General features: G+C 36.5%; 1 protein-coding gene across 5 annotated transcripts in view; it reads left to right on the top strand.

Annotated features, from left to right (window-relative positions):
* The window catches only part of mms4 (Methyl methanesulfonate sensitivity 4), a 371,357-nt gene extending 346,252 nt beyond the window's left edge, over positions 1–25,105 (top strand). For 4 of the 5 annotated variants that reach the window (XM_090390525.1, XM_090390520.1, XM_090390521.1 and 1 more), the window contains one exon: positions 21,169–25,105. In XM_090390525.1, coding sequence (XP_090246651.1) covers positions 21,169–21,276 — 108 coding nt within the window. In that variant the 3' untranslated portion in view covers positions 21,277–25,105. Of the gene's footprint in view, positions 1–5,976; positions 6,171–21,168 lie in introns of those variants that run through there. The other variant, XM_090390524.1, reaches the window with a different exon arrangement.
* The last annotated feature ends 2,538 nt before the right edge of the window (positions 25,106–27,643 follow it).

The following is a 27,643-nucleotide window of genomic DNA, read 5'->3' as shown; positions in this document are numbered from 1 at the left end:
AGGGGTGTAGGATATGATAGTACTACATAAAAAATTTACATCATTACTAACTTCCTATATATAATTTTCCTCCAAATCAGTCTATTACTTGTCAAGACTCCAATATTATCATTATCAGATCTTATATTTCTATCGTCTAAGGCACATTGTACCGTATCAATCCACCTATATCTTGGTCTTCCTCTGGGTCGTTTTACTGCCAACATGGCAGAGAACACTTGTTTTGCTAATATTTCCTCACCCATTCTGTTTAAGTGACCATACCACCTGAGATTAGCTCTGCTGACGCATTCCTGAATGCCGACAATGTCAAGTTCATTGATGCCATCTGTTCACGCCTCTAATCTTTCTCAGGACTCTCATATCTGCGGTCTCTAGTCTTTGGTCAGGAGTAAAACACTTGACCAGTTTTAACTTATGGATCTCAGCTAATTTAGTGTTCTGACTAATTTCTCTCTTATTCCATATGAATTTATTCAATTGACTTCCCACGTTACCAGCTTTGCTGATTCTGTTGTCGATTTCCATATTTAATTTACCATCTTCACTAAAAATCGTGCCCAAGTAGCTGAATTGTTTTACTTGTTCCACAAGTTCCCAGTTCACAACACAGTTGACATTTTCAACAATTCTACCTATTTTCATTGTCTTTGTATATTTAATGCTGACCTTCATACCATATCTATTACAACAGTTATTCAATTTAGTGAGGGAATCTTGCAGACTTGTAGCGGATTTATTCAGAAGTATAACATCGTCTGCAAAAGCAAAGAGCTGACATTAACATCTCCTATTCTGATATCATGTTTAATACCACTTTCCTTCATAATGTGATCCATATAGATAATGAATAACAGAGAGGATAATGTATGTCCCCATTGACACCATATAACTGTAGCGTATTGAATAGTTTCTCTCTTCTCAAATTTAAATACATATCTTTGTTATATTCCCATGCTTTCTCGACTATTTGTCGTAAAGTGAAGATCTGATCCTGACAGCCTCTATTTGGCCTGAATCCAGCTTGCTCTTTACCAAGCTTTTCTTCCACAATTCTTCTCAACCGTTTTTCAAGTATACTTGCATAGATCTTGCCAGGAACACTCAGTAGGGAAATACCTCTGTAATTCTCACATTCAGTTTTATTTCCATTTTTATATATAGATACTATGAGAGCTCTACTCCAATCATCGGGAATTCATCCCTCTGTCCAGGCTTTCTGAACTATGCACTGCAGCCACTGTAAGACTTTCATACCACCATACTTCAGCATTTCTGGTCGAATATCATCTACTCCTGCTGCCTTTCCACATTTCAAGCCTTTGATAGCTTTTTTCTACTTCAAGTGTGGACATGTATTCCTAACTGCATGCCTGGTCAGTGTTTTTTATCACTGTGCTGTCATCACTGCTTGTTTCATTTAGCTGTTTTTCAAAGTAATTACTCCATACTTCAAGGATATCTTTTTATCCTGTTTTCATGTCACCTTTATCATCTCTTACTCCTTTTACAGCATATTCTTTCCTCCATTTCTAAGCTTCTTCAACAACTTCCAGAATATCTTACCACCTTCTTGATATTTATTTTCTATATTCTTGCCAAAGTCCTCCCATGACTTTTGTTTAGCTAGTTTTACAGTGTTTAGCATTCTTGCATTTGTCTCTGTATTCTCTAAGAGCAAAAGCTGACTTATTTGCCAGTAACTTTTGACATGATTTCTTCTTTTGCTTCTTTAACTTCCTGTGTCCACCATGGAGTCCTGATTTTTCTATCCTTGCAGAACCTCACTACATGCCTCTCTGGCTGAATCAATCAAGGTTTTCTTCAAGGCTTGCCACTGAATCTCCAAGTTTGGTTCCTGTTCTCAAACTCTTTAATTTTTTGTTCAATAATCTTTGTGTATTAGTCTGCAGTTCACATCTGAGAGCTGCTCAACTTTTATTCACTTTAAAACTTTCTTACATGTTATTCTTTTCAATATGAAATTCAATTTTATCCTGCTCAAGACTAAATAGTGATCGCTTCCAATATCAAATCCTCTGTACACTCTGGTGTCCTGCACCAGGGAGAAAACATCACTATCAACAATAACATAGTCAATGAGACTTTTCTTATTCATTGCCTCTTCTGTCCATGTGAATTTGTGCACATTTTTATTTTGGAACATGGTGTTAGTAATAACCAGTCCATATCCTGAGCAGAAATCCAACAGGTATTTGCCATTATTATTAGCTTTGCTCTTTTTTCCAAATTTTCCCAAAATATTTTTGTATGTCTATCAGTCATTTCTTACTCTGCTATTTAGATCCCCAACAAGGACCAACTTTTCATTTTTCATTGTGTCAGTTGCTTTTTCTAGAGCGTCAAAAAATTCCTCCACTTCTACCTTAGTAGAACCTTCTGTGGGACCATAGGCACAAATAAGTCTCATTGTCCAGTTCCCCATTCTCATATTTGCCCACATTACTCTACTTGAGACTGACTGCCATTCAAGAAGATTAGTATTTTGTGTTGAATACTATGGCTACTCCTTCCTTTCCTTGATTGTCATTGCCTGAATATAACATTTTGTATTTATTGCTCAGAAAGATATCACCGGTTTTTGTCTTTTTTGTTTCAGTCACCCCTATTATGTCAATCTGGTACTTATCTAATTCCTCGGCTGGCTGTATTTCTTTGCCATTCAGGCTTCTTATGTTGATCGTACTGATCTTTAACTCTGGTGATTTTTGAGTTGGGGTGTGTTTTCAGATTTTTCCCAGTAGCTGACTTTTCGCTGTTCGCCCTGGTTCCCTGGCAAAAACATCAGGGGCCTTGTTTAACTGGGCGACACCCCCAGCCGGCATGAAATTTTGTCATGTTGTACCATCATTTTTTATTTTGGTTTAACCAGTAAGAATACAATTCGGTCGGCTAAATCCCAAATTGCCAGCCCATCCTTGTTCGTTCAGTATCCAGGTAGATACCCAACAGGTGCACCACGAGAAGGTGAGGATTGGACATTAGGTCAGAAAAGCCTGGTCGGTTCTCCGCATTCCTTTAAAGGTTATGTGGAGGTCTCCTCTCAGTTATACAGCTTTGTCCCTTAACCCCCCCCCCCCTCCCTTTGTATGCCTTTGTAATTCTAAAATGATTATTCTTCCATTGAGAGTTTAAGCCCTTCGTTTCTGGATAATACCGAATTGGAGGGGTGGGGGGGGGGTTGGCTTTGAAAAGTATTTGTGCTGTGTGGAAGTGAAGCTTCTTAGTGACATCTGAAGACAACATGTCCCTTAAGCACCCCCCCCCCCCCTTTGTATGCCTTTGTAATACTGAAATGATTATTCTTCCAGAGTAAGACCTTCGTTTCTGGATAATACTGAATTGGAGGGGGGAGGGGGGTTGGCTTTGAAAATTATTTGTGCTGTGTGGTATTGAAGCTTCTTAGTGACATCTGAAGACAACATCTGTAAAAGTAAGGTATATAAATTGTCCTTGTTAGGCTGTACATCCCTAGCCCGCTGAGATGCTTTAAATATTAGAAATATGGGCATACCCAAATTTACTACCTATGTGCAATGTGGCTGTAAAGAGCATGGTGATAATTTTTTTTTTTATTTTATTTATTTATTATTTCATGTGGCTCCCACCCACTAATGGTTTATTTGGGAACCAATAGTACATTCGTATCGTGGATGGGCTAAGGATTTTTTTTTTTTCTGTTTTTATTGATTTTATATATAGATATATATTTTTTTGTTTTGTTTTTATTTTTTTCACCAGATCTGACCCAGCTCTAGAGACCAAACATGTCACTTCAGGCCTCCAATAAGTGGGACGGTTTTCTCACATCATACAATGAAATTCATCTTTCACCTAAAGACATTCACAAACATTCATGCCAATGCGAGAAAAAAAGAGTTAGCTTGCCACCACTGCACCATCCTGAAATCCTCTTATTCTGAAAAGGTCAAAAATGAAGAAAACATCAATAGCAACTCAAACCCATGTCTTTTCACAGTGTGATAATTTTGCCATACCTGGATTTTATGATCGTGAGTGCTTTTCTGTAGAGCTCTTCAATTATACTACCTGCAATCTCACTCCTGAAAAAACTCAAAAAATAAACCACACCACCAGACACTTCCATAGAAAAAATGGATACTTGTATATCGACAGAAAATAAACTAAACTCACCAAATGACCCTGACACATGAGACGGTGTATTAAACATTTTTCCAGAAGAAGAGATTGACATTTCCTTCTAAACTTCCCTAAATAGATAAATATAAGCCTTAAAAGTCCAAACAAGAGGTAAATTTCTATATTGGAACTGTCATTGGTTTCATCAAAACAGCGATGATATGAAGGTTCTGCAGAAACAAACCCCCTCTATGTCTGTCTGCCAGAAACATTTAAAATCCAGAGAGGATCCAACCTTAAGGTATTTTACTGTTGTTTGTAATGACAGAATTGGAGATGTTCCTGCTCTTGTAGTAGCTATCCTAGCGGGCAATCATACATCTTTCCAACATCCAACTTAATACTACTCTGGAAGTAGCAGCAGTTTGCTTATCTGAGTTTTCATATTACAGTATGTTTTATTTATTTACCATTGGATTGTGAATGAAATGAGATTGAACTTGATAATCTTATATTGCAACTGATTCAGCCCATACGTCTCATGGGTGGCTTTAAAATGGACACAACACTCTTTGTGATAGTGCCATCATGAATGGACAAGATTGTATCATTGAGTGAATGCTTGACAATCACGAACTCTTCCTTCTTAATAATAGTTGATACTTGTTTTCCATATGCCCACCTGCTCATATTGTGCAATAGATCTTACAATCTTTTCCCATGCCATTCACTCTTTCTTTGGGATGTTGAAAAGAACATCTATGGAAGCAATAATTTTCCTGTTTTTTGCACTACGTCTTCACTGAAACAGTGTTCTCCTACACAGATGACCATGTGGAAAATGGACCAAGCTGACTAGAATACTTTTCACCATGTTGCAAAATTTAATGCTGAAGCAGTCAGTCAAATACTTTTCAGTGAGGCAGTGACGTATACACTGTATTATATCCAGGCAGCACCAGCCACAATCCCAAAAAATATCTGCTTTTTGGGGGGGGGGGGGGGGGGGAGGATCGAGGCACACACTTGACACATGTTGGATTCCACAACAAAACTGTTGTAGAATCCAGTGTGTGTCAAGCTTCGAGAAAAGATCTTGACCCAGCATGGGGTATGTTCCATAGATACCCCACCACATCAAATCTAATAGCCTTTAACCATCCTTCCGACTTGTATATGAATGTATGTCCAAGTGTGAATTGTCAATTGAAATCACTATAGCCACTGGATGTTATGGAAGAAAGGATATGGATATGAAGCATATGAGAGAGTACCCAAAAAATAACCAGAATCTGAACATAGCACGTGTGCAGTTTCCCATGCTAGTCTGGCAAATGGTGTCATCCTGTGTAAACTGGTTTGTTGTTTTGGCTTTTTTGTAAGTGCTTACAAGGAAGTTTGTGATGGCTGACTGCAAAGAACAAAGAGAGTGCGTGAAATTTTGTTTTCTTTTAGGTAAAACTGCAGCTGAAACTATTGTTATGCTTCAGCAAGCCTTTAAGGATGACACTTTAGGTAAAGTACAGGTCTACAAGTTGTTTTCTCATTTCAAAAATTGGGATATGTTAGTTGATGACCAACCACAATCTGGCTGACCTTTGACAAGCAGAAATGATGAAAACATCAAAAAGGTTTGCCAGACAATGAGTGAAGATTGTTGAAAGCCCATCGAGCAAGTTTCTGAAGAGATCAGTTTGTCATGGAGTTTGCGCCAGTGAATTTTAACAGAAGATTTGAAATAAAACATGTCTATTAAATTTGTGCCTCACAGAGGATCCAAAAAAAAAAAAAAAAAAAAAAAAACATCATGTGAATGTTTGCCTCTCTCCATGTGACATTTTTTTATTTCCACAGATAAAGAAAACCATGAAAGGGAAGTGATTCTTTGATGCAGATGAAGTGAAAGAAAAGTTGCTGGAAGCTACAAACAGTATTCCAGTTGAACAGTTCCAGAACTGTTTCCAGCAGTGGATAAAACGTTGGGACAAATGCATTGACTTGCATGGAGAGTACTTTGAAGAAGACTAGAATATGGTATTATAAACTTTAATAAAAAAATTTTTTAAATAATGGCCGGTTAGGTGGTTAAACATGCTCAGGCATGTTTAAAGCAAAAATTATATGGGATAAAATCTGGAAAATAAAATGTCGATATAGAACATAAATTATATATTTAGTTTAATCCTTTATCCAAGTGTAAGCAAACAAAGTTTGCGCCTGAAGTATCTTCAGAACTGGAGCAACCTCGTGGCAAAGGTGGACTAACGTCACATCACTTGCCTTAGTATAGAACGTAATGAATGTGTTGTCACTGATCCTAAAGCTTTTGCAGACACTTTGGGAGATAAATCACTTGCTGTCCTCTTGATTTTTAATATTGAAAGAGAAACAGTGGCTAAAAACTTTCTACCAATGCACTAGATAATTCGTGCGTTATCCATACGAAAATGTCTAAATTCGTTAAAAATGAACATGCGCGGTATACATTAGAAAGGTATGAGAGGTAAATCAAATGTAATAACAAAACTAAGGTAGAAGTATTACTTAATATTTATTGAACATTGCACTATTCAAATCCAAAAAATTCTTCATCTGACTCAATATTGAAAGAATCAATTGCATTAAAAATTTCATTTGGTATTTCTTCAGCTTCATTATCATTGTCACTGGACACCACTGCATTCCCTTGTGCTTTAATGAAACCATTTCTAACACAGTTTTCATTTGCAGCAGACCAACTTTCTACAATCCATGTAACTATATCTTTATATGACGTTCTTTTCATCTGCCCTGTTTTGTTATCTTCATGGATGCCATTCATCATCCAGTCTTCCCACTTAGCCCGCATGGAGAAAACAAGAGGAACAATTAAAACTGCTATGTAAACACAAGAAAACATTCCATTCGCACCTAGAAAAATGGCCAGAATTAGAAGTACAAATGAAAAATTTGGTAACAAATCATCGAAACATGGGAATATCTGTTTCTACGAAAATGATAATTTTTGAAGCGAAACGATGGGCAACTGCTAATGGGATTTTAGATTTTACTGGATCGCAGTCTTGGTGCTTTAAATTTATGAAAAGACATGGGTTATGCATGCGTACAAAAACCACTCTATCCCGAAAAATGCTGACTGACTATGAAGCTAAAATTATAGAATTCCATAGATTTGTCATATGAGCAAGAAGGAAATTTAACTTTGAGCTTAATCAAATTGCGAACATGGAGGATTCAAAAGGCACCAAATCAATAGTGATCAAAACAACAGGTCACGAAAAAACTCAATACACGGTAGTTTTAGCTTGTTGCGCAGACGGAACAAAACTTCTCCCCCATGTTAATCTTCAAGAGAAAAATGTTACTGAGCGATGAAATTCCTCATGGCATTATTATCCACGTTCGAAACAGAAATGAAATTATGGATATAAAAGATATGGGCAAAATGTCCAGGTGCATTGTTTAAAAAGCCTGCAATGTTAGTGTAAGATCAATTCAGAGCTCATAAAACAGAATCAACCAAGAAGCTTCTAAAAGAAATGAATACAGAATTAGCTGTCATTCCTGGAGGCCTTACAAGTCAATTGCAACCCTTGGATGGATCTATTAATAAACCATTCAAAAATTTTATGCGGGAAGAGTGGAACAGATGGATGGCAAAGCCAAATCACGATGTTACAGCAACAGGACGTATGAAATGGCCAACAATTTCAGAAGTATGTACCTGGGTGAAAAATTCATGGGAAGCTGTGAAAGAAGAGATGATTATAAAGTCATTTAAGAAATGTGATGGATGGTACCGAAGATGACGCAGTTTTTGAAGGGGGTTACAACAATAGTTCAGGCGAAAGTAATACGAATGGTGGCATTAACGAGACAGTGATGGTACCGAGAGTGAAGATGAACTGAATATTGCTAATACAAATGATTGTGTCAATAAATAAAAATTAAGTAAGAATTTGTAAATATCTTTATATAATAAAATATTTTTCTCTAAAAATCGTCTGATAAATTTGGGGGGGGCGTCTTATCGTCCGAAAAATACGGTATGTTAGCAGTCAACTGCTTGCATTATTACTTATATGAAAAGAAAGATGCTGTAGCTCGTGGATTGAGTGGTGGAGACGGAGAGTTGTGGAGTAAGTGCCCTCCCTCGATGAGTCTTTGGACTCCTTGGGGATGTCATGTAATAATAATATTAGGTGGGAGATGAGTTTCATCGCCCAGTGTGAAACCGTCATGCTTATTGGAAGCTTTAAATGGCCTGAAAAAGTTCCATGTTTGGTCTCTAGAGCGGAGTTTTCAGTCTAGGTAAAAAAATTAATAAAAATAAAGAAAATTCAGTTGACATATCATCTTTATGATTTTAATTTTAATCATAAAAAATGAAGGAAAGAAAAAAAAAAACGTTTGTTTTGGCACTTAGTGAAGTGTATATATGAATGAATGAATTTCTCTTTTCAGTTACTTTGAAATAGGTTGTTAGAAATATATTTCATTTAATGCTACAATGAAACTTCAATTTTGGCTTTCTTCTGTACATTATGGTGATAGTGGGGAAGTTTATTTTTCACTACACAAGGTGATATATTCCAGTTGTCTCAAATTACACTAAGTACTCTAATTTTTCTTATGAAGAAAAACTAGATTCTGATAGTGTTGGAAAACTGACTGAAGAATTGAAGCAGATATCACCACCAGGTAATGAGCATGATATGGACATTTTAAGAGGAGAGGTAGAAAAAGCAATAGGACGGCTAAAACACAACAAGAGTCCTGGTAACGATAACATTACTGGAGAAATGATTAAATATGGTGGTGAAAGTATGGTTACAGAAATGCACCAACTTGGTAAAGTGATGATGATGATGATATTGACAGAAAGATTGAGAACACAATTGGAAGCATACCTTGCAGACGAGTAAGCAGGATTTAGGAAGGATAGAACTACAATTCAACAGATTTTGACAATGAGGTTAATAGCAGAGAAAGCTAGGAGAAAAAACAAAAACATATATACTTGCTTTGTTGATTTTCAGAAAGCATTTGACAGTATTGACCAGAAAGTGACATTAGCAGTTCTGGAATCCTATGGAATTGATAAAAAACTAATAGCTATATTAAAAGATGTTTATCAGAATGCAGTTGCATCAGTTAGAATAGGTGATGATTTGGGGAAATGCTTGGTGATATTGGGAGACCATGCTTGGTGATATTGGGAGACCCAATATCACCAAGCATTTTCATCGCACATTTAGAAAGAGCAATGGATAAAATGAAAGAAGATGCCAAAGGAATATCTATACACGGAATGAGAATTAACAATCTGAGATTTGCAGATGACATTGTTATTATTGAAGAAGACGAAAGAGAACTACCAAAAACACTGAAACTGTTAAATGAGGAAGGGAAGAGATTTGGACTTATGAACTTTGAAAAAACAAAGACAATGGTATTTGGTGAGAACATGAAACAAAAGATACAAGTGGATGGAACTGATATAGAAAATGTAGAACAATTCACATATTTGGGAAGTAAACTGACATATGACTTGGACTGTAAAAAAGAAATAAAGATCAGGATTGCAAAGGGAAGAACAAATCTGAAGGCCATGGATAACATCTGGAAAAGTAAAGTGATGAGTATTGGAAACATGCATCTTCAGCGGTGTACTGTACGGATCTGAAACTTGGGTAATGAATAAGGAATCAAGAAAAACAATTTTGACATTTGAAAGAACTTGTTACAGGAAGATTCTAAGAATAGGATGGGTACAGAAAATCACCAATGAAGAGCTGTATCAGAAGATACAACCAAAACAGAATCTAATGCAGAAGATTATAAAATGGAAGCTGCAATTATTTGGACACATCTGTAGAATGAGTGAGGACCGGAAGATAAAGACATTTATGTTTGGTATTTTGGATGGTTTAAACAGAAGAGGTAGACCATACAGAGAATGGATAGACGATATAAAAGACTGGTGTGGAATGGGTGTACAAAAACTGCGACACTATGCACTGAACAATGAAAGGTGGAAGAAGATAGTGAAACAGGCATCAGACATCAACGGGCAGTGAGCCCATGGTTTGTGATGATGACTCTAATTTTCACTGAGTACAGTTGACTGTATGTATGTATGTATGCTATATTTAATGCTACAATGAAACTTGCCGCTGTGCGATATAGTGCTTTCTGGGGAGATGTTTTTCACTATTCTATAAAGTCATCTTCATTCCAATACTAGGTCATCAACAGGTGTAATTTCTTATTGAATGTTTAAAACATGCCAACCAAGTATGGAATTTCCCTTTTGGTTTTTAATATGCCAGAAATAGTGTAAAATCTTGAATAAAAGGAGTTTTTGTAATAAAATACCTGTCATGTAGATTTTACAAGTATGATAAGTTCCACTAAAATACTTGTGTATTAATAGAAAAACTTGGTGTAATTAAAATGGAAATGATGGGTTTTTTTTTGAAATTGTTGAATATTGTAATATCAAAAGTTTTGTGTAAGAACAAAAGAAATTGCATATAAGGTAAATTGCATCAAAGTATACCTCTAGTCAACTAAAATTCCAGATAGATTAAGGGATTAAGTCATGACCTGAGGCCACTGCAAATGCGAAGGTCGCCATTACACAAGGGGTTTCCTGTCTAAATGCACCGATCGACGAAGGTGATGGGTGCAGAACATCACGGTACCTAGGGGACTACAATGTAAAAAAAACGAAGGTCGTTGGAAACATATAAATAGCAGTTTGCTGCCTCGAGACAAGACTTGCTTGGTTTAGTCTTTTCCTGGGAGTTCGAGTTTGAGTACATTCCGGAGTGGAGTCTCTGTTCATGGGGCAGGAAGTCATGGAGTTCCGACAAGAGAGTTTGGACTCATGGCGGTATCAAGGTCACCATAAGCCGAGGAGTTTAGAAGAAAGTACGATGCTTTTTAACAGCAGCTGAGCTTCACTAGAATTGTAGGTGATGAATCGTTATCCTATTCGGAGACCTATATTCACGAAGCAAAGACCAGAAGAACGATGCAACTAAGGCACATCGTATTAGGAGGAACCAGATGCCGAACTTCCAAGCCGTAGGAACTAAATTGTCCCCGATAACAGGAAAGAAGTCTTGCAAATTACGAAAAGGAATTTCAGGTACAGCGATGAGGTCTAACTGGAACAAGAAGAGATAATCAGCTATAGAGGACCAGATTTCATGAAAAGTAAGAATTTTCCATTAATTAGTCAGAAAGAAACTTAGATTGCGACATTGGTTTGAATTGATGAAATTGTTTTAAAATTAGCTAACAATTGAATTAATTTACTCTATGTAAGAAAAACCTAGCTGAATTGTACATGGAATCTACTTGTATTTTTTTTGTTGTAGTCATTCCTTAAACCTGAATTTTTATATGTTGACAATCTGATTATATGTCAAGTTAAGAAAGGGGGTAAATTTCTAGATAAGTAGTCCTGCTGAGATTCAGATGATTGTGAGAAATGATCGTATAACTTATATTAAGTTGTTAGATATAGCGTACATATTAGATTTAAGTCAAATTAATTTCTGTATTTGTTTCTTAGTGATGAATAAATTGTTTTCTTGTCAAAATAATTTGCCTGATCTCTAAGTCCAATGCACTACTCATAAAATCGAACCTATGTGTCTTAAAGTAGATATTACCACAACTGCAGAGTAAGAAATATATGTAATTTGGTATAGAGATAAGTTGGAAAGGAAAGGAGCTATGTGTCATACTGGGTGTTCTATTCTTCGGAGGGAGAAACACTTCTTATCGTAGAATTTTGGTGGTGCAGCTGACTAACGAACAAATTTTCCAAAATTTAATTTAGAATAAACACCAGTAAATCAGACAAAGAGATTGGCTCCAGCCCATGGCACTTTCTCTGCTCTTGACGTCTTGCACATGTTAGCCTTAATTTGCGGCCATATTTGCAAGATAGAGGTAACGTAACTGACAATAAGTCAGAAGTATAGTAAAAGTTAAGAAGATAAGCTTCAAACAAGGAAGCATAGAAATTTACAAAGGTGCAGCTGAACAAAAATTAATTAATAAGAACCATAATTAGTAACAATATCATAAAAAGTAACAATAAAACAATAGAATTGACCAAAGCAAACAAATATACAGTTGGTTGCTGCTATAGGCCAGGGGGTATATATACGGGGTGATATTGAATTCATGCATCAGCAAATTAGTGCAATGAGTGCAGGGTTAGTGATTATTATGGGGGATTTTAATTATGATGATATAAATTGGAAGGAGGAAATATCATGTGGCAAAAAGGAAATGGAATTCATACACCTTCTAAGAGATTTCCTTGAAACAGCACATAACTGAAGAGACACATGGTGTGAGAGTGTTAGGCCTGGTCATTGGTTCAGAGGATTATGCATAAGTAAGGTGTCATCATTACCTCCAATTAGTGAGAGCGATCATGTGGTATTGACTTGGGAGGTTGCAAAATTTGTGGATTTCTCTCTTAAGAAGGAGTATATATGGAACTGCAGGTTAGGCAATTATAACAAGCTTTGGAGTGAGCTTGTAGCAATCCCATGGCAGAACATATTGCAGGGGGAAAGATGTTAGCAGTGCATGGAATCAAATCAGCGGGTATCTGAGGAAGGCAATATGTGTTCCCCATGTTCAGAAAGACAAACAAGGTAAGCATTAGATGGATGAGTAAAAAAAAAAAAAGTGTTATGGAGAATTTACAAGGAGAAAGGCAATCAGTACACCTATGAGCAGTATTATGAGAAGACCTTAGCCATAGAGATCAAGGGTAATCCCAAAGAGTTCTTCTTCTTCTATTATGTGGCAAGTAAAAGGTAGAATGACTTCGGAAGGATAACCTTAGTGGGTGCTGATGGTATCGAGGTGACCAATTCAGATGTAATAAAGTTACTTAGTGATCACTTTTCAAAAGTCTTTCACCCAAGTGAGAATATCTCTGTACATGTAACAATAACTAATGTGAGAACTGAAGTTAAGAAATCAGAGGTTCTTAGTATAGTGCAAAATTTAAATGTAAACACTGCTGTAGGTTTAGATGGAATATCAGCTCGGGTGTTGCGTGAATGTGCAAAGGAATTGTCAATTCCTCTTACTTGGTTATTTGACTTCAGTTTGAACTCTGGTATGGTTCCTAGGGAGTGGAAGGAAGGCAAAGTAGTTCCTTTGCATAAAGGTGGCTCTAAAACTGCAGTAGTTAATTACAGACCAATCACCATCTCGAGAGTGGTGGTAAAAGTATTGGAAAAGTTGGTTAAAGACAAAATTCAAGAATGGGTGGATCAGGATATGATACTCTATAGGGGCCAACATGGTTTTGTTAAAGGTCAATCCTGCCTTAGCAATTTGTTAGCTTTTTATTATAGAATGACATCTGAGTCAGACAAAGGAAATAGCTACACAGTGGTACTTCTGGATTTTGCTAAGGCGTTTGACAGGATACCCTATGGGATACTGTTGCGCAAATTGGAGCAGATGGGGATGGATACAAAACTGGTGATATGGATAGGAGAATGGCTCAGGGAGAGATACCAGAAGGTGGTGTATGAAGGAGCCGAGTCCAGAATGAGGCAGGTGACCAGTGATGTGTTTCAGAGCTCTGTGCTTGGCCGTTGTTTAATTTTTACATAAATGATGTAGGAAATGGCTTAAGGAGAGATATTCAGTTGTTTGCTGATAATGATGCAAAGCTGGTAGCGCAATAAGAAATCAAGCTGATGTTGAGAGTTTGCAGGATGATTTAAATAAGCTGGTAAAATAGGCAAAAAGAAATGGATGTCAGTTCAATGCGGAAAAGTGTAAAGTTATGCATTTTGGGATTAAAAGATTACCAACTGTGTACTACATTGATGGAACAGTACTCCAAGAGATTGATGAGGCTAGGGACTTAGGGACTTTGGTAGATGAGGAGATAAAATTCAGGGGACACATTGCTAAGGTGTCCAAGATTGCACATAGGATTACTTGGTTATTGAAGAACACACTAACATCCAGAGATAAAGAGGTTATTATTCTCCTTTATAAAGCATTGATACATCCACATTTGGATTACTGTGCTTAGGTCTGGTCACCTGGATTCCTTGGAGATGAGGAAGTTGTGGAAAGGATTCAGAGTAAAGTTGATGAGTGATGTAAAAAATATTCCCTACATTGATAGATTGAGAGCTTGTGGATTGCAGAGGCTGGTTGATAGGCAGAGAAGAGGGGATATGATAGAAACATTTAAATTACTAAAAGGTTTTTATAAGATTAATGCAGAGGAAATGTTTCAGCTGTGTGATAGTGATGGAAGAACAAGAGGTCATCCCTGGAAATTAAGGAAAACTGTGGTTAACAAGTGTGTGAGAATGATGTTTTTTTACCTGGAGGGTGGTGAATGAGTGGAATGCAGTGCCTGACTCAGTTGTGAGTTCTCGTCTGTAAATGAATTCAAGAAGAAATATGATAGATATTGTTTTGATAGTTTGGTTCTCCTGCGATGAGTCTACTGATTTCATGGAGATACCCGTAATAATCATAATTTTTTTTTTAATAACATTACATTTTATTATATATCAAATAAATTGCATACATAGATACAATAATATATAATAATAAATATTATATATAATATTTATAATACATTACAATTGTGAATAACAGATACTTGCAAGTTAATATTTTTAAATAATAATAATTTTAATAATTAAAATTTATGATTACATATTTAAATTAACAACAGGTTTAGTTCTGTCTTTTTTTTTTTTTTTTTTTTTTTTTAACAATGAAATTCGTACAGATTTTTCTTTCTTTTCATTTTTTCTGTATAATGTATTAATTTCTTTATTTGGGAGGCATTTCGGATTTCTTCCTCGCTTATCTGAGGAAGATAATAGATGGCGGTGGTTTCGTGGTTATGTTTCTATACTGGCTGCAAGCCAGGTGTTGATTTTACTGTTTGTTGGTACGTGCTTGGAAGACTCCAACTGCTATTTCACAGTTTAACTTGTTTTTTGCAAGTAGGGTTGGATTCAGGCATGGTGTGTTTGTTTGTTTGTGTCCTTGTGGTGGTGAGAGGGATTTGTCATAGGTGACAATCTTTTGTGTGTGTGTGAGGTAGAGAGTATGAGAAACAGGAATTTCTCTAATTTTCATTCTTGCTATAATATTTATATAATGCCTGTTTCAGCTCTCTGTATGTCCCTAGGTTTCTGTCGTCAAACGGCAGAAGTTTATAGAAGTTTCGGGTGGCTCTGTAGTGATTGTTGTACTTATATGTTATGTAGTTTGTTGACTGTGGTCTTGTTATCTGATATGTTGTTCTGGTTACTCTATAGGTTGGGCTGTAGTAATGTTTTAACATGACTGAGTAGTAGCATAAGTGTTTCACCTTAAATATTTTGTATTGTGTCCGTTCTGCCTGCGTAAGTGTGGGTTGTTCCCAGAATATCAGTTTTACCATTTTATCTTGCAACCATTGTAACCTGTTAAGTCTGTAGTCTGCGCAGAATGCATATGATGTAATTGTGTATCTTAAAATGTCCCAACACACATAATGCTTTATAGATTAGTATTTTTATGTGTGTTGGGACAATGTATTTTAATCAGTTTAGTTTGCTTGCTATTATCCTAAGCTTGGTATATAGTGGTTTGTATGGCTATTCTAACTTTGATCAGCATCGAAGTGAAGTCCGAGATAAGGTGTTGTTTTCACCTGTGTGATAGTTGTAGTTTTAGATTCAGCGCTTTGTGTATAGGAGGATGAATGTCGGATAGTGAGGTATTTAGTTTCTATGGGCAGAGTTTATATATATACCGTTTTCAGTTAACCAGTTAGTGATTTAATTGATGTCGTGTTGCATGTTTGTGTAAGCGATATTTACGTTGTTGTGAATAGATACTATGGCTGTGTCGTCTGCATACTGGAAGATTTTACTTTTAAGGGTAAGTTGGCTTATGTCTTGTGTATATGTTAAATTGAATGGGAGATAGGACAGCTCCTTGCGGTACTGCACAGGTTAGCAGTACTCTTTGCTCTGCGCAGATCCTATACGTGTGATGTGCTTCCTGTTTTTCATGTATGCTTTAAACCACTTGAGTAGACGACCTCCGATTCCGATATGTGTTAGTTTCGTTAACAAGGTCTTCATGTTGGAGGCTTAATGGAATGTATACAGCACTCAGAAAGGATTAACATAGGTTTAATACTTCCTATATTTCGTCCTAGTCACAAGGACATCTTTGGGGATTACAAAAACAACTAATGTAACATGAACACAAATATCATACAATACTAAGCCCAGCCATGTGGGTGACACTAAAGTCCTATCTAAGTGGAGTGCCCTCTAAGGGCAGTTGTAGGTGGCCTGGAATGTAAGGTTGGACCTCTGGTGATGAGTGTTTCCCAAATCTTCGGAAGCTTAATGCAATTGTATTTATTAATATTTGGTTGATTTTTGAGACCTGCTGCTGCTTCTAAGAATAGTCTTTCTTTCTTGAATTTGCTGTGGTGGAGCATTGGTGGTTTTCTTCCAAGAGATCCTGTGGGTGGTGTCCAAGACATGGTCAGCCAAGCCTGACTGTGACCATAGCTGTGTTTACAGATGTAAGACTTGTGTTCCTCCAGGTGGATGGATGCTGATCTGCCTGTCTGTCCAAAGTATGCCAGCTTGCAGTAATGGGGTACTTTGTAAACTCCAGGCAGACAGAGAAGAGGGAGCTGATCTTTAGTAGAACGGATAAGGGTAACAAGTTTGCGGTGGGGCTTATATGCTGTGTGTAGGTTGTACTTTTTTAGAATCTTGGCTATTTTTTCAGATATGCCACGAATGTAGGGTATGGTGATGGCATTTTTAAACTCTTGTTGACGAGAAGGACGGGGAATGGGGAAGGAACTGATTATTTTTTTGATACTGTGATCGCTGTAACCATTGGAAAGGAAAGTGCTCTGTATGTGGTTAAGCTCAGTAGTGAGGGCAGAACAAAGATTGTGGGCTCTCTTGGTAAGAGTTTTAATAATGCCAAATTGTTGAGAGCGGTGGTGGTGGGAGAGTTTGTGAATGTATCTGCCTGTGTGTGTGTGGGTTTTCTGTATACAGTGAAGGCAAATGTACCATTAGGCAGGTGTGTAACTAAGGTGTCTAGGCAGGGTAAACAATTGTTCTTTTCCTTTTCCATAGTAAACTGGATTCTTGGATATAGGCTGTTGAGATGACTGAGGAAGGAGTCTGACGTGTCTGGGCCATGAGGCCAAATAGAGAACACATCATCTACATATCTTAGCCAGATAGAAGGTTTGAGTGGGGGCTGAGTCTATGGCTCGTAGGGGGGGGAGCCCATGGTGGTTCCCTCTGTCTCCTTGTAGATTTTGTTCTTCCAACAAAAATTCCCTTCGTGTTTTAGCGGGATGTTGGTAGCACGATCTTGGAGGATAATATTCATTTTACAATTGTATTCACTGGTATTAAGAACGACTGTGTCATTATCAGACTTGACATAGCCAACATCCTCGCTCATTCTTTGCCTCTAAAAAGTAATTTATTGTATGTCCAACGCACGGCTCTCCTGAAATTACAGAAAGAAAAATGTATCGTCATCACAAGAGCGGATAAGGGTAATGCCACAATCGTTCTTAATACCAGTGAATACAATCGTAAAATGAATATTATCCTCCGAGATCACACTACCTACATCCTGCTAGAACACGACCCCACAAAAACACAAGTTAAGGAATTAACCATCTTACTTAAAAAAGTATCTTCCTGGTCCCCTGACATCACGAAAAAACTTAAACCTTTCCGTTTCTGTCCCCGCCGAATATACGGTTTACCAAAAATCCATAAACCCAATTCCCCGCTTATGCCTGTAGTAGATGCCACCAACAAACCTTGCTACAGACTGTCTAAACAGCTGGCCCAACTCTCTAACCCCCCCTCACTGGAAGGTCCACATCCTATATAAAAAACTCTACCCACTGTAAAGCCCTCATAGAAAATTTAACCTTGAATAACGCAGACATATTGGTAAGCTTTGATATCTCCTCTTTGTTTACCAATATTCCCTTAACTGACACCTTATCTCTCTCTCTTAGAAAACGTTTTTCCGTCTGACATCTTAGATCTCTTTTCCTTTGCCATTAACTCTGGGTATTTTTCTTGGAAGAACAAAACCTACAAGCAAATAGAGGGAACCGCCATGGGTTCACCCCCCCCCCCCTCTTGCCAATTTTTATATGGAAGATTTCGAAAAACAAGCCATAGACTCAGCCCCACTGAAACCTTTTATCTGGCTAAGATATGTAGATGATGTGTTCTCTATTTGGCCTCAGTCATCTCAACAGCCTACATCCAAGAATCCAGTTTACTATGGAAAAGGAAAAGAACAATTGTTTACCCTGCCTAGACACCTTAGTTACACGCCTGCCTAATGGTACACTGTATACAGAAAACCCACGCACACAGGTAGATACATTCACAAACTCTCCCACCACCCCTCTCAACAATATGGCATTATTAAAACTCTTACCAAGAGAGCCCACAATCTTTGTTCCAGTGGAACCGCCCTCACTACTGAGCTTAACCACATACACAGCACTTTCCTCTCCAATGGCTACAGCGATCACAGTATCAAAAAAAAAATCAGTTCCTTCCCCATTCCCCGTCCTTCTCATCAACAAGAGTTTAGAAATGCCATCACCACATTTAGTGTCACCCTCGTGGTTGGGCTTAGTATTGTATGATATTTGTGTTCATGTTACATTAGTTGTTTTTGTAATCCCCGAAGATGTCCTAGTGACTAGGACGAAATATACGAAGTAGTATTAAACCTATGTTAATCCTTTCTGGGTGCTGTATACATTCCATTAAGCCTCTACACACGAATCGTTAACAAGGTGTTGTGTGTTAGTGTGTCAAATTCTTTTGTTAGGTCAATGAATACAACTAATGTTGTTCTGTTTTTATTCAATGCAGCGTTTATTAGGTATGTGAAATCTTTCAGGAGTGTTGCTGTTCCTTTATTCTTTCGAAAGCCATATTGTGTTTTGGGTATGATTTTAAATTTTTCAACATATGTAGCGAGTTTGCAGTGCACAATGCACTGCATGATTTGGTTGATTACAGACTTGGTGATGGGCATGTAATTACTTATAATGTTTCTTTTTCCATGTTTGTGTCTGGGTGTGATTAATGCAGTCTTTTGTGTTTCAGGTATTTGTTCCATTTCAAAGATTTTAATTAACATGTTCGCTGCCACGCTACTTCGGCATAGTCTGTTCCCGTACGCCAAGCAATTTCACTTCTTCAAGGTCAGTACGGTAATCTCGTTGCTGGCGGTAAACGTCATACGAGTATACTCGTAGTTGGCTTGTGCAGAGCATATACCATCTATGAGAATACACAGTTTGATGCTAGCTCCACAAGCCAAGCACGAGGGAAGGTTATTTCTTAATTTTTGGGCAGATTTCAATAATAATAATAATAATAGATCCTGAAAAAAAAACAGATTTTCTTCCCTTCTAGTATTTGGTTTCTCACCTTCTGTATATTTGGTTTCAATGGAAGCACCTGTCTATGTCCATCATGAACATGTTAACAAAATTATATTCCATAATCCTTACTAAATAGCTTAAGGGAATTACAACGTACAATAGAATATACATTAAAATAAATTTTAATACACTTCCAATATTTCGACGATGTGACTTTGCCGTAATATTGGAACTGTGTTAAAATTTATTTTAATGTATATTCTCTTGTACGTTGTAATTTCCTTAAGTTATTTAGTAAGAATGTATAACCAACGTCTAAGCCTTTCCATGAGAATTCCATAATCCTGTGTTCTAATTGAGCAGTAGTAGTATCAGTTGTTTACTTATTGTGTCAGATAGTGAAAAGTCAAAGCTAAAAATTAGATTATTTCATATGATTTGATGAAAGAGCTATTTAAAAGAGATTTTGTTATTTCTTTATTTATTTTTTGTAGCCATGGATAAAAAGAATATTATTTTAAAGATACCAAAATGGGGGGGGGGGGTTTAAAAAGTCCTAAAAAAAACACTTGATGGAAATATGAGTGACTTACATAACCATCTTAAAAGTTAACACAAAATTAACTTATTAAAAAGAAGGAAAAAAAACTGATGATATTTAGTACCTTCAGTTTTTGACTTTTTCTGCTGAAGATAATGAAGACACAACAAATGTATGTGTCTTCCTTATTGAGACACATAAGTAATGCAAAACATTAGTTATTTGTCTCAATGTGCCACCTGAAAAACATATTTTATTATTCACCACACCTCTAATGATTGAATTCCATATAATGCTGCATAACATTCTTTGACATCTGCTTCGCATCCTTCATTCGCTTCTTCATACATTCAATTTCATCCTCCAGGTATTTCTCTATTTTCATTTTCATCTCAACATATGTAGATTACTAGGATTTTCATCCATTTTCGGACTACTCTTGGCTTCACCGTTCTTTTTGAAATGTTTTCCATCCTATCATTACCCTCCTCTCATGCTCTAATACTATCTGTTCACCCTAACAATTACCATTTACTTTTATTTTATGCATATCTATAACAGTTTTTGTAACTGAGAAAAATCTAGGGCAAAACCCATTTTTCAAGTTGAAACTTTCCATGCTGGTGATGTGTAGTTCCATACTGACGTCATTTTCAAAATGTCTAACGACCATTACAAAAACAACACAAACCAACCCAATTAAAATGACAAATATCACAACAGATGATAACCTGGAAACACAAATATATATATATATATATATTTTTTTTTTTTTTTTTTTTTTTTTTTTTTTGCTCTAGATTTTTAACCTTTTAAAAATTATCTATTTATTTGTTAGTCATTTCATTTTTTGGAAATCATCAGTTTGGGTGCTAGAATTGTTTTCTACTCACTCAGAAGAGTATTTTTGAAAATTGACAAAAATTTGTATATGTGAAAAGATAGAAAAAATTTTTTTGCTTTCTTAGAAAAGAAATAAATGAAGAAAAAAAAAATTTTACAGGTGCGACGAGGAATTGGGCCTTTATCTACTACTAGACGAGTTGGACCACAGTTATCCCGTTTTGTTCATTTGTTTTTCACTACTACAGATGGTGATCTTTATCTTTGAGATGTGAATATAGACTTGAGATCATGGCTAAAAAAAAAAAAAAAAAAAGATAGCTATTGAATGCTTTCCTTGATTGTTTTTCTATAGTGCTTTACTAATAGCAAACACAAAAATAGTTTTTAGAGCATGTTTTATTTGTGCCCATTTATTTTATGCATATAACCAGTTTATTTTTGAAAACCTATTGGATATGAATTTTGAGAATTCACAGAATGAGGATTTTATTTTATGTAAGATATAAAATTTAATCCTAATTTTCATTCTGTGTTTTGTGTGCTTATTTTGAGCATGTTTTTCTTACATTAATATAGTTTTTTTTTAAACCGTTATAGTGTCTTGTTGTAATACAACTAGCATGTGTGATTTTAGATGTAAAATCAACATGCCAATTTAATATAAATTTTTAAAACAAAAAAAAAAGTGGTGCTGCTTTTATTTTTAAAGAAGTTAGAGCACTCTCCCTTTTCTTAGAAAAGGGAGCAGTTGAGGTCCAAGTGATGGCTGAATTTTAAAACTAAATAATTAAAATAAAAATCATAAGAATTGTCTGATGACAATCAAACTGCATTCAGTTTTATATAATTAAACAAAATCCTAATCATCACGAAAAACAGATTTGTCTGCTTAAACTTGAGTAGACAATTGGAACAGTTGGTAATAGTAGCCCATTTTTATCACTTCATCATTGAAACGAAAACCAAATTTTGAAATCTTACACTTTGCAACATTGAATTGAGAATTCCATACTGTTGTCCACTCATACAATCTGTTCAAGTCCTCCTGTAAGACCACAACATTTTCTTGATTCCTCATCACTCTCCAGTTTTGCATCATCTGCAAACAGTTATATATGACCAGTTAAACCATCCCAGTCTCATTAATATACAAATTAAATAACGATGGTTCGAAAACACTCATGTGGCACACCATTAGTGACGTTCCTCTTTTGAGATAGTACCCCTTCCCTCCCATACACAACTTGCTGATGCCTATCTATAGCCAATCACCAATCCAACTGACTAGTTTATCATCCAATCCCATCTGCTTCAGTTTAGTTACCAACTTGGGGTGTGACAAGCTATCAAATCCCTTTGCAAAATCTAGGTATACTGCTGTATAACTATTTCCCTTGTCCAATACATTTGTCTCTTTGTTATAGCACATGAGCAAGTTGGTAAAACATGACCTCCCTTTAACAAACTCATGCTCACAAGAACAAAGAATGCCACTGTTATCAACCCACTTTTGTATACTATCCCTCATGAACCTATTTACTACTCGATATACAGATCGGCCTCTGATTTGTTACATTAGCCTTATTGCCACCTTTGTGAATTTTGCCTTCCTTCTACTCCTTTGGGACCTGTGCTGATGCTAACTCTTTGGAACATTACCTTAAGACAAGTGCTGATATGTCATCAAGTCCTGTTGTATCATTGACATCTAACTTACCCTGTTAATTTCTCGTATTCCTCTTTCTTGCTCACCATTGAGTCTTCTCTCATTTCATTCTCTACACTTGAGCTTCTGATATCACACTGACGATGAAACACCGTGATGAACTACTCACTGAATACCTGAACTATGTCCTCCACAGATGTTACCAATCTCCCACTTTCATCCATTAACAGAATCTTACTATAATCATTCTTTTTTTTTTACTTGCAACATATTGAAAAACTGATAAGGGTTGTTCTTGGCCTGATTTGCTAATATTTGCTCATACTGCACCTTTGTTGTTCTTACAAACTGAGTCACCACTGTTCTGATCTTTGTTTTCTTCATGCAACTGATTATTACCATTATTCATCTTGTGCTGCCTTCAAATTGTCTTCTGCTTTCAGATTTCATGCTTAAGCTCCTCTTTCATCCATTTTACACCTACCTTCAGCCTTTTTACCTCTGGAATACCATTCACACATTGATGCTATTATGTATTTCTTTGTCAGCTCCCAAGCAGCATTTATTTCCTTACTGCTCAACTCCTCGTTCCATGCAATAGCTCCAAGCTATCTCCTAAGCGTGTGATAATCACCTGCCTTGTATTTCCAAATATATTCTTTCCTCACAGTTTTCATATGACTAGTCACAACCTAGGTGATCGCTTCATGATTACTCTCACCAACTGGAGGGAAGTACGAACCCTACTCACAATTACATCTTCATTCCAATCTATACCCTCATAATTAAAACTTGTCTATAGCAGCATCCACCTAAATAGACTGTTGAAAAAAGTATTTCGCACCTAGTTTTGGTCAAGAATATGCATTTTAATTACCTTTCTAGAACCGCATGTCACCCCTTTGGCCTGAATGAGATCAACTACCCTTCGTTTCTTGTCTTCAACCAAAATCTGATATAATGCAACAGGAATATTCCATTCCTTGGGGAAAGCTACTTCCCCGAGTCGATGATGGCTGCTTTGGTCTGGAGCAAATTTGGCCTTCTAATTTGTCCCGAAGATGTTTTATGGGGGTTGAGGTGTGGACTCTGAGCCAGCCAGTCCAATACTTCAACGTTGTTTTGTGGAAACCAGTCTCAGACACATCGTGCAGTGCAGTGTGGCATTGAAGTATGAAGATGTCATGGTTTGGGGCACGTCTACCAATGGACAAGCCCCATCTAACTGAAACACCTCCATACCATTACTGAGCCTCCACCAAAGTTGACAGTTGGAATGATGCAGTCTTGCCTTAACCATTCCTGAAGTAATTTCCAGATCCAAACATGACTGTCAGAGTGAAACATTTGGAAGCATGATTCATTGCTCCACAGAACTCTTTTAACCCTTTTTCAATCGTCTACAGCCCAGGAATGTGTAAAAGACACCAGTCTAAATGTCATTTGGCATTGGGTAGGGTGAGTCTTGTTCACAGTAGTTCTGCTGTCACCTAAGGCATTCAACTCTTTGCAGACAGTTGTAGTGCTGACAGATGTCCCTGTGGATTTCCAGGTTGATTGCTAGCTCCAATTTTTGATGATATGCAGGATGATTGAACATCTTGAGACAGAGCTTGTCGATCTTGGTCAGCCAGTGTTAGTAGCCTCCCAGGACGTTTTCCTGCTATGGAGTACCATCAACTTTCCATCTACAAATGACATAAACAATGGTGGATTTCAGTATACTGAGTCAGGTATCAGATTTTCTGTCATGGACAGAAAGACCACTGACGTGATATCCAACTACCATCTGACATTGGAAATCTACCAATTCAGCTGACCGTCCCATCTTGTCATCAAGTATAGTGCAAAATATGCATTGCAGCCCACCTTTTATTACCAGACTTACACACTCCCTAAATTGTGCATGTGGTAGAATCCGAATTTTGCATGGCATGTAAGGTGTCCAAATATGACATAAATATTCCATTTCTATTCCCATTAGGATGTCATCTTCATTCAATCATGTTTCGCTTATTATAATGCTTTTGGGGCAAATAAATTCAATCGGTGAAACAATTTCATATCCCTCATTTCTGATACTTCTTTTTGTTATAGACCTAACCAGCCTTACCTATGCCACTATTGATTATGATTTCCCAGTCACACCTGCCCTTGTCCAGTCATCTTTATCACCACTAACCACATATATCTGCTCAGTCTCAACTACCCCACTCACATCCTGATCTACTTCTTCCAATTTCCACTCTCCCTGTTATGTCTCACTGTCCACCTGGGCTCCCTCCCACCATTTCCCTGTTCCTCTTACATTTATGTTGTCTATTGCATTCTTTTATATAAAAGAATGCAATATAAAATATATATATATTTATGTATTTGTATGTATATAAAGTTGTGAGTCTTGTAAATAAAATTTAACATGACATTTTTTGCAGTCATTTCATTTTCTGATATTCAAAATATTCTTTATTTATTAATGCTTAATATAATGACTCATCATATCAAATTCCTGATACATACCCTCAAGGAAGTACAGATTATATGATTGATATCTTAAATACTCTACGTAGTTCACAATTAGTATTAAATTTTTTGAATTTAACTAAATTGATTTGTTTAAGTTGACACTGAATTATTTTTTAACAAATGGAAAGTAGTGCATATCAGTCTCTCGTCGCAAATACTTTCCAAGGAAGAAGTAAGCAGTTTCCAAACTGCTAGCAATTGAAGAAATGAAGTTAAAAGAAATCCATCTCTTATTGTTCTGCTCACCTTTTATTCTGAGTTTTAAAAGATTTCTCGCCTTTTTCTAACTGCCTGATCAATTACCTCATAATTTTTTTTTAATGGGGAAATTTCTCATCTCAAAATACATTCATTTTTATCTTCTATCAGGATTTAATGAAGCCTTCATTATTAAGTAGAAGCCTATGTAGCTCATCAATGTGGCGTTTGCAACCACCACGGTGCTTGACCGCACGAATAAAGACTTGGTGTTTCAAATCTAGTCGGCGACTAGAGGAAATTTTTCTAAGCCTTTTTTCGACCAGTTCCTGAGTTGTTCGATCTCTGGCATGGGCAAGTGGGTTTTTTCTCCCGTAAACTCAAGAAAATCAACCCTAGAACCCACATTATTTCAGACATTAACTATATTGTGTTAGGGTTAAGGACCACAAGATGGCAGCACATGTTAAGCCATCTCTCTTCACTGTGTGCTGCTTAATTAGTGATAGCCTTGGGCCATCTATATCTGATTGGGTACCAGTGGAGATTGAACTTCCCACTCAGTCTCCAAAAGTTAGATAGGGCTAAATGGCCTCACCTACTCCCTATACGGGAATAAAAAGCGATTAGCTGATTTTTGATTTCTGATCTTTACAAAATTTAAATCATACTTGACAAGACATTTTCGTGTTTTATTTCCTACTAAGCTGTGAGCAAACGAAAATATACACATGAATGAATTTCGTGACTAGGCAGTGTATATGGAGGCATATGACTTCACTTCAAGCAGCCTAGTCAAAAGTTACTTCACATGCAGTCTTCTGTTTCCTTATGCTGGGGTGATAAATAAAAAAAAAACAGAAATATAATTTCTTATCAAGTATAATCAACTTTTTAAACAAAAATATTAAAATTATTAACACACTTTGGATGACAGTGTTTTAATAATTTGTCGTTTGTATAGTGAACTATGGTTTCGACTATTGATTTAGCTCTCAGTATTTCCCTGAGTTTTCCTCCCACTGATGAGACCTGAATAAAAATCAGAACTAGTGCATGGCAATATACTCATTCTAAAGCAAATGTGCTGTCCATAATTGGATAAAAGCTATCCATTATTAAATACTGTGACAGTTTAATTTGAAGTCAACTGGCACCATACACAATAGTATAATCAAGTTTTTCTTCACATGCAAACTCATGCTTCACTAAAGAATAAAAGTAAGAATATAATTTCTTGAGAAGTATAAGTTGATTCATGAATAAGTGAAAAAATTTGCTGCAGTTTCAAAAACAATTATATGTGATATCTTCATGGAGTCAAGACTCATCATGAGAGATTCACACTAACGATTATTTACACAATACTTATCATGCCTCTCCTTAAACTCATTCATCCAGCAGGACAAGCACATCTACCTCTGACAATCCATTCCATTCAGTCACCACTCTCCAAGCAGCAAATCTAGTCTGCACACCTTACTCATCATGTATTGAAATTTTTCTTTTGTGTCAATTTTATAGAATCCCTTAATAACTTATAAGTTTCTATCATGCCTCATCTCTTCTGCCTGTTAACTAAACTCTGTAACCCACACACACCTTCAATCTGTCCTCAAAGGGAGCATTCCACAAACTTGTAACCAGCCTGGTCACTCATCTCTGAATCCTCTCCATCACCTCCTAATCCACAAGAAATACAAATCTGTGCACAGAAATCAAGATGTGGTGGCTGCATCACAGCCTTATTAAGAGGGATAACAACTTCCCTGTCTGTACTTGTCATTGTGTTTCATCAACATCCAAGTAATACTTTGAGCTATTTTGCCAACTTCTGCAATATGTCTTCTTAACTTGAAATCTCTATCCACTGTCACCCTAGATACCTAGCTTCATCAATTTCCTGTAATCCAGTACCATCAGTATGATGCAAAGTGTGTAATATTTTCATCCCAAAGTGCATTAATTTATATTTTGCAGATTACATTGACAAAATGTTGCCCTTTGCTGGCACTGCAAATTTATTTAGATCATCCTGCAGGATATCTAAATCACGTTTATCAACTACTGCACACACACTCTCTCTTGTTGCATCATCAGCAGACAACTGAATATCTTCCCTTATCATTAATATATAAATTAAAGATCAGTGGCCCCAGTTCAGAGCCATGAGACACTTCATTAATTATCCTTATTCACCTTGATTCCACTCCTCCATATATAACTATCCTCCGATGTCTGT

Source organism: Typopeltis vanoorti, chromosome 3, assembly GCF_054136105.1.
Source record: "Typopeltis vanoorti isolate ZY-2024b chromosome 3, IOZ_Tvanoo_1.0, whole genome shotgun sequence".
In the NCBI taxonomy this organism is placed as follows: Eukaryota; Metazoa; Arthropoda; class Arachnida; order Uropygi; family Thelyphonidae; genus Typopeltis; species Typopeltis vanoorti.
The sequence above is the reverse complement of the archived record's forward strand: the minus strand, read 5'-3'. Positions and strand labels throughout refer to the sequence as shown.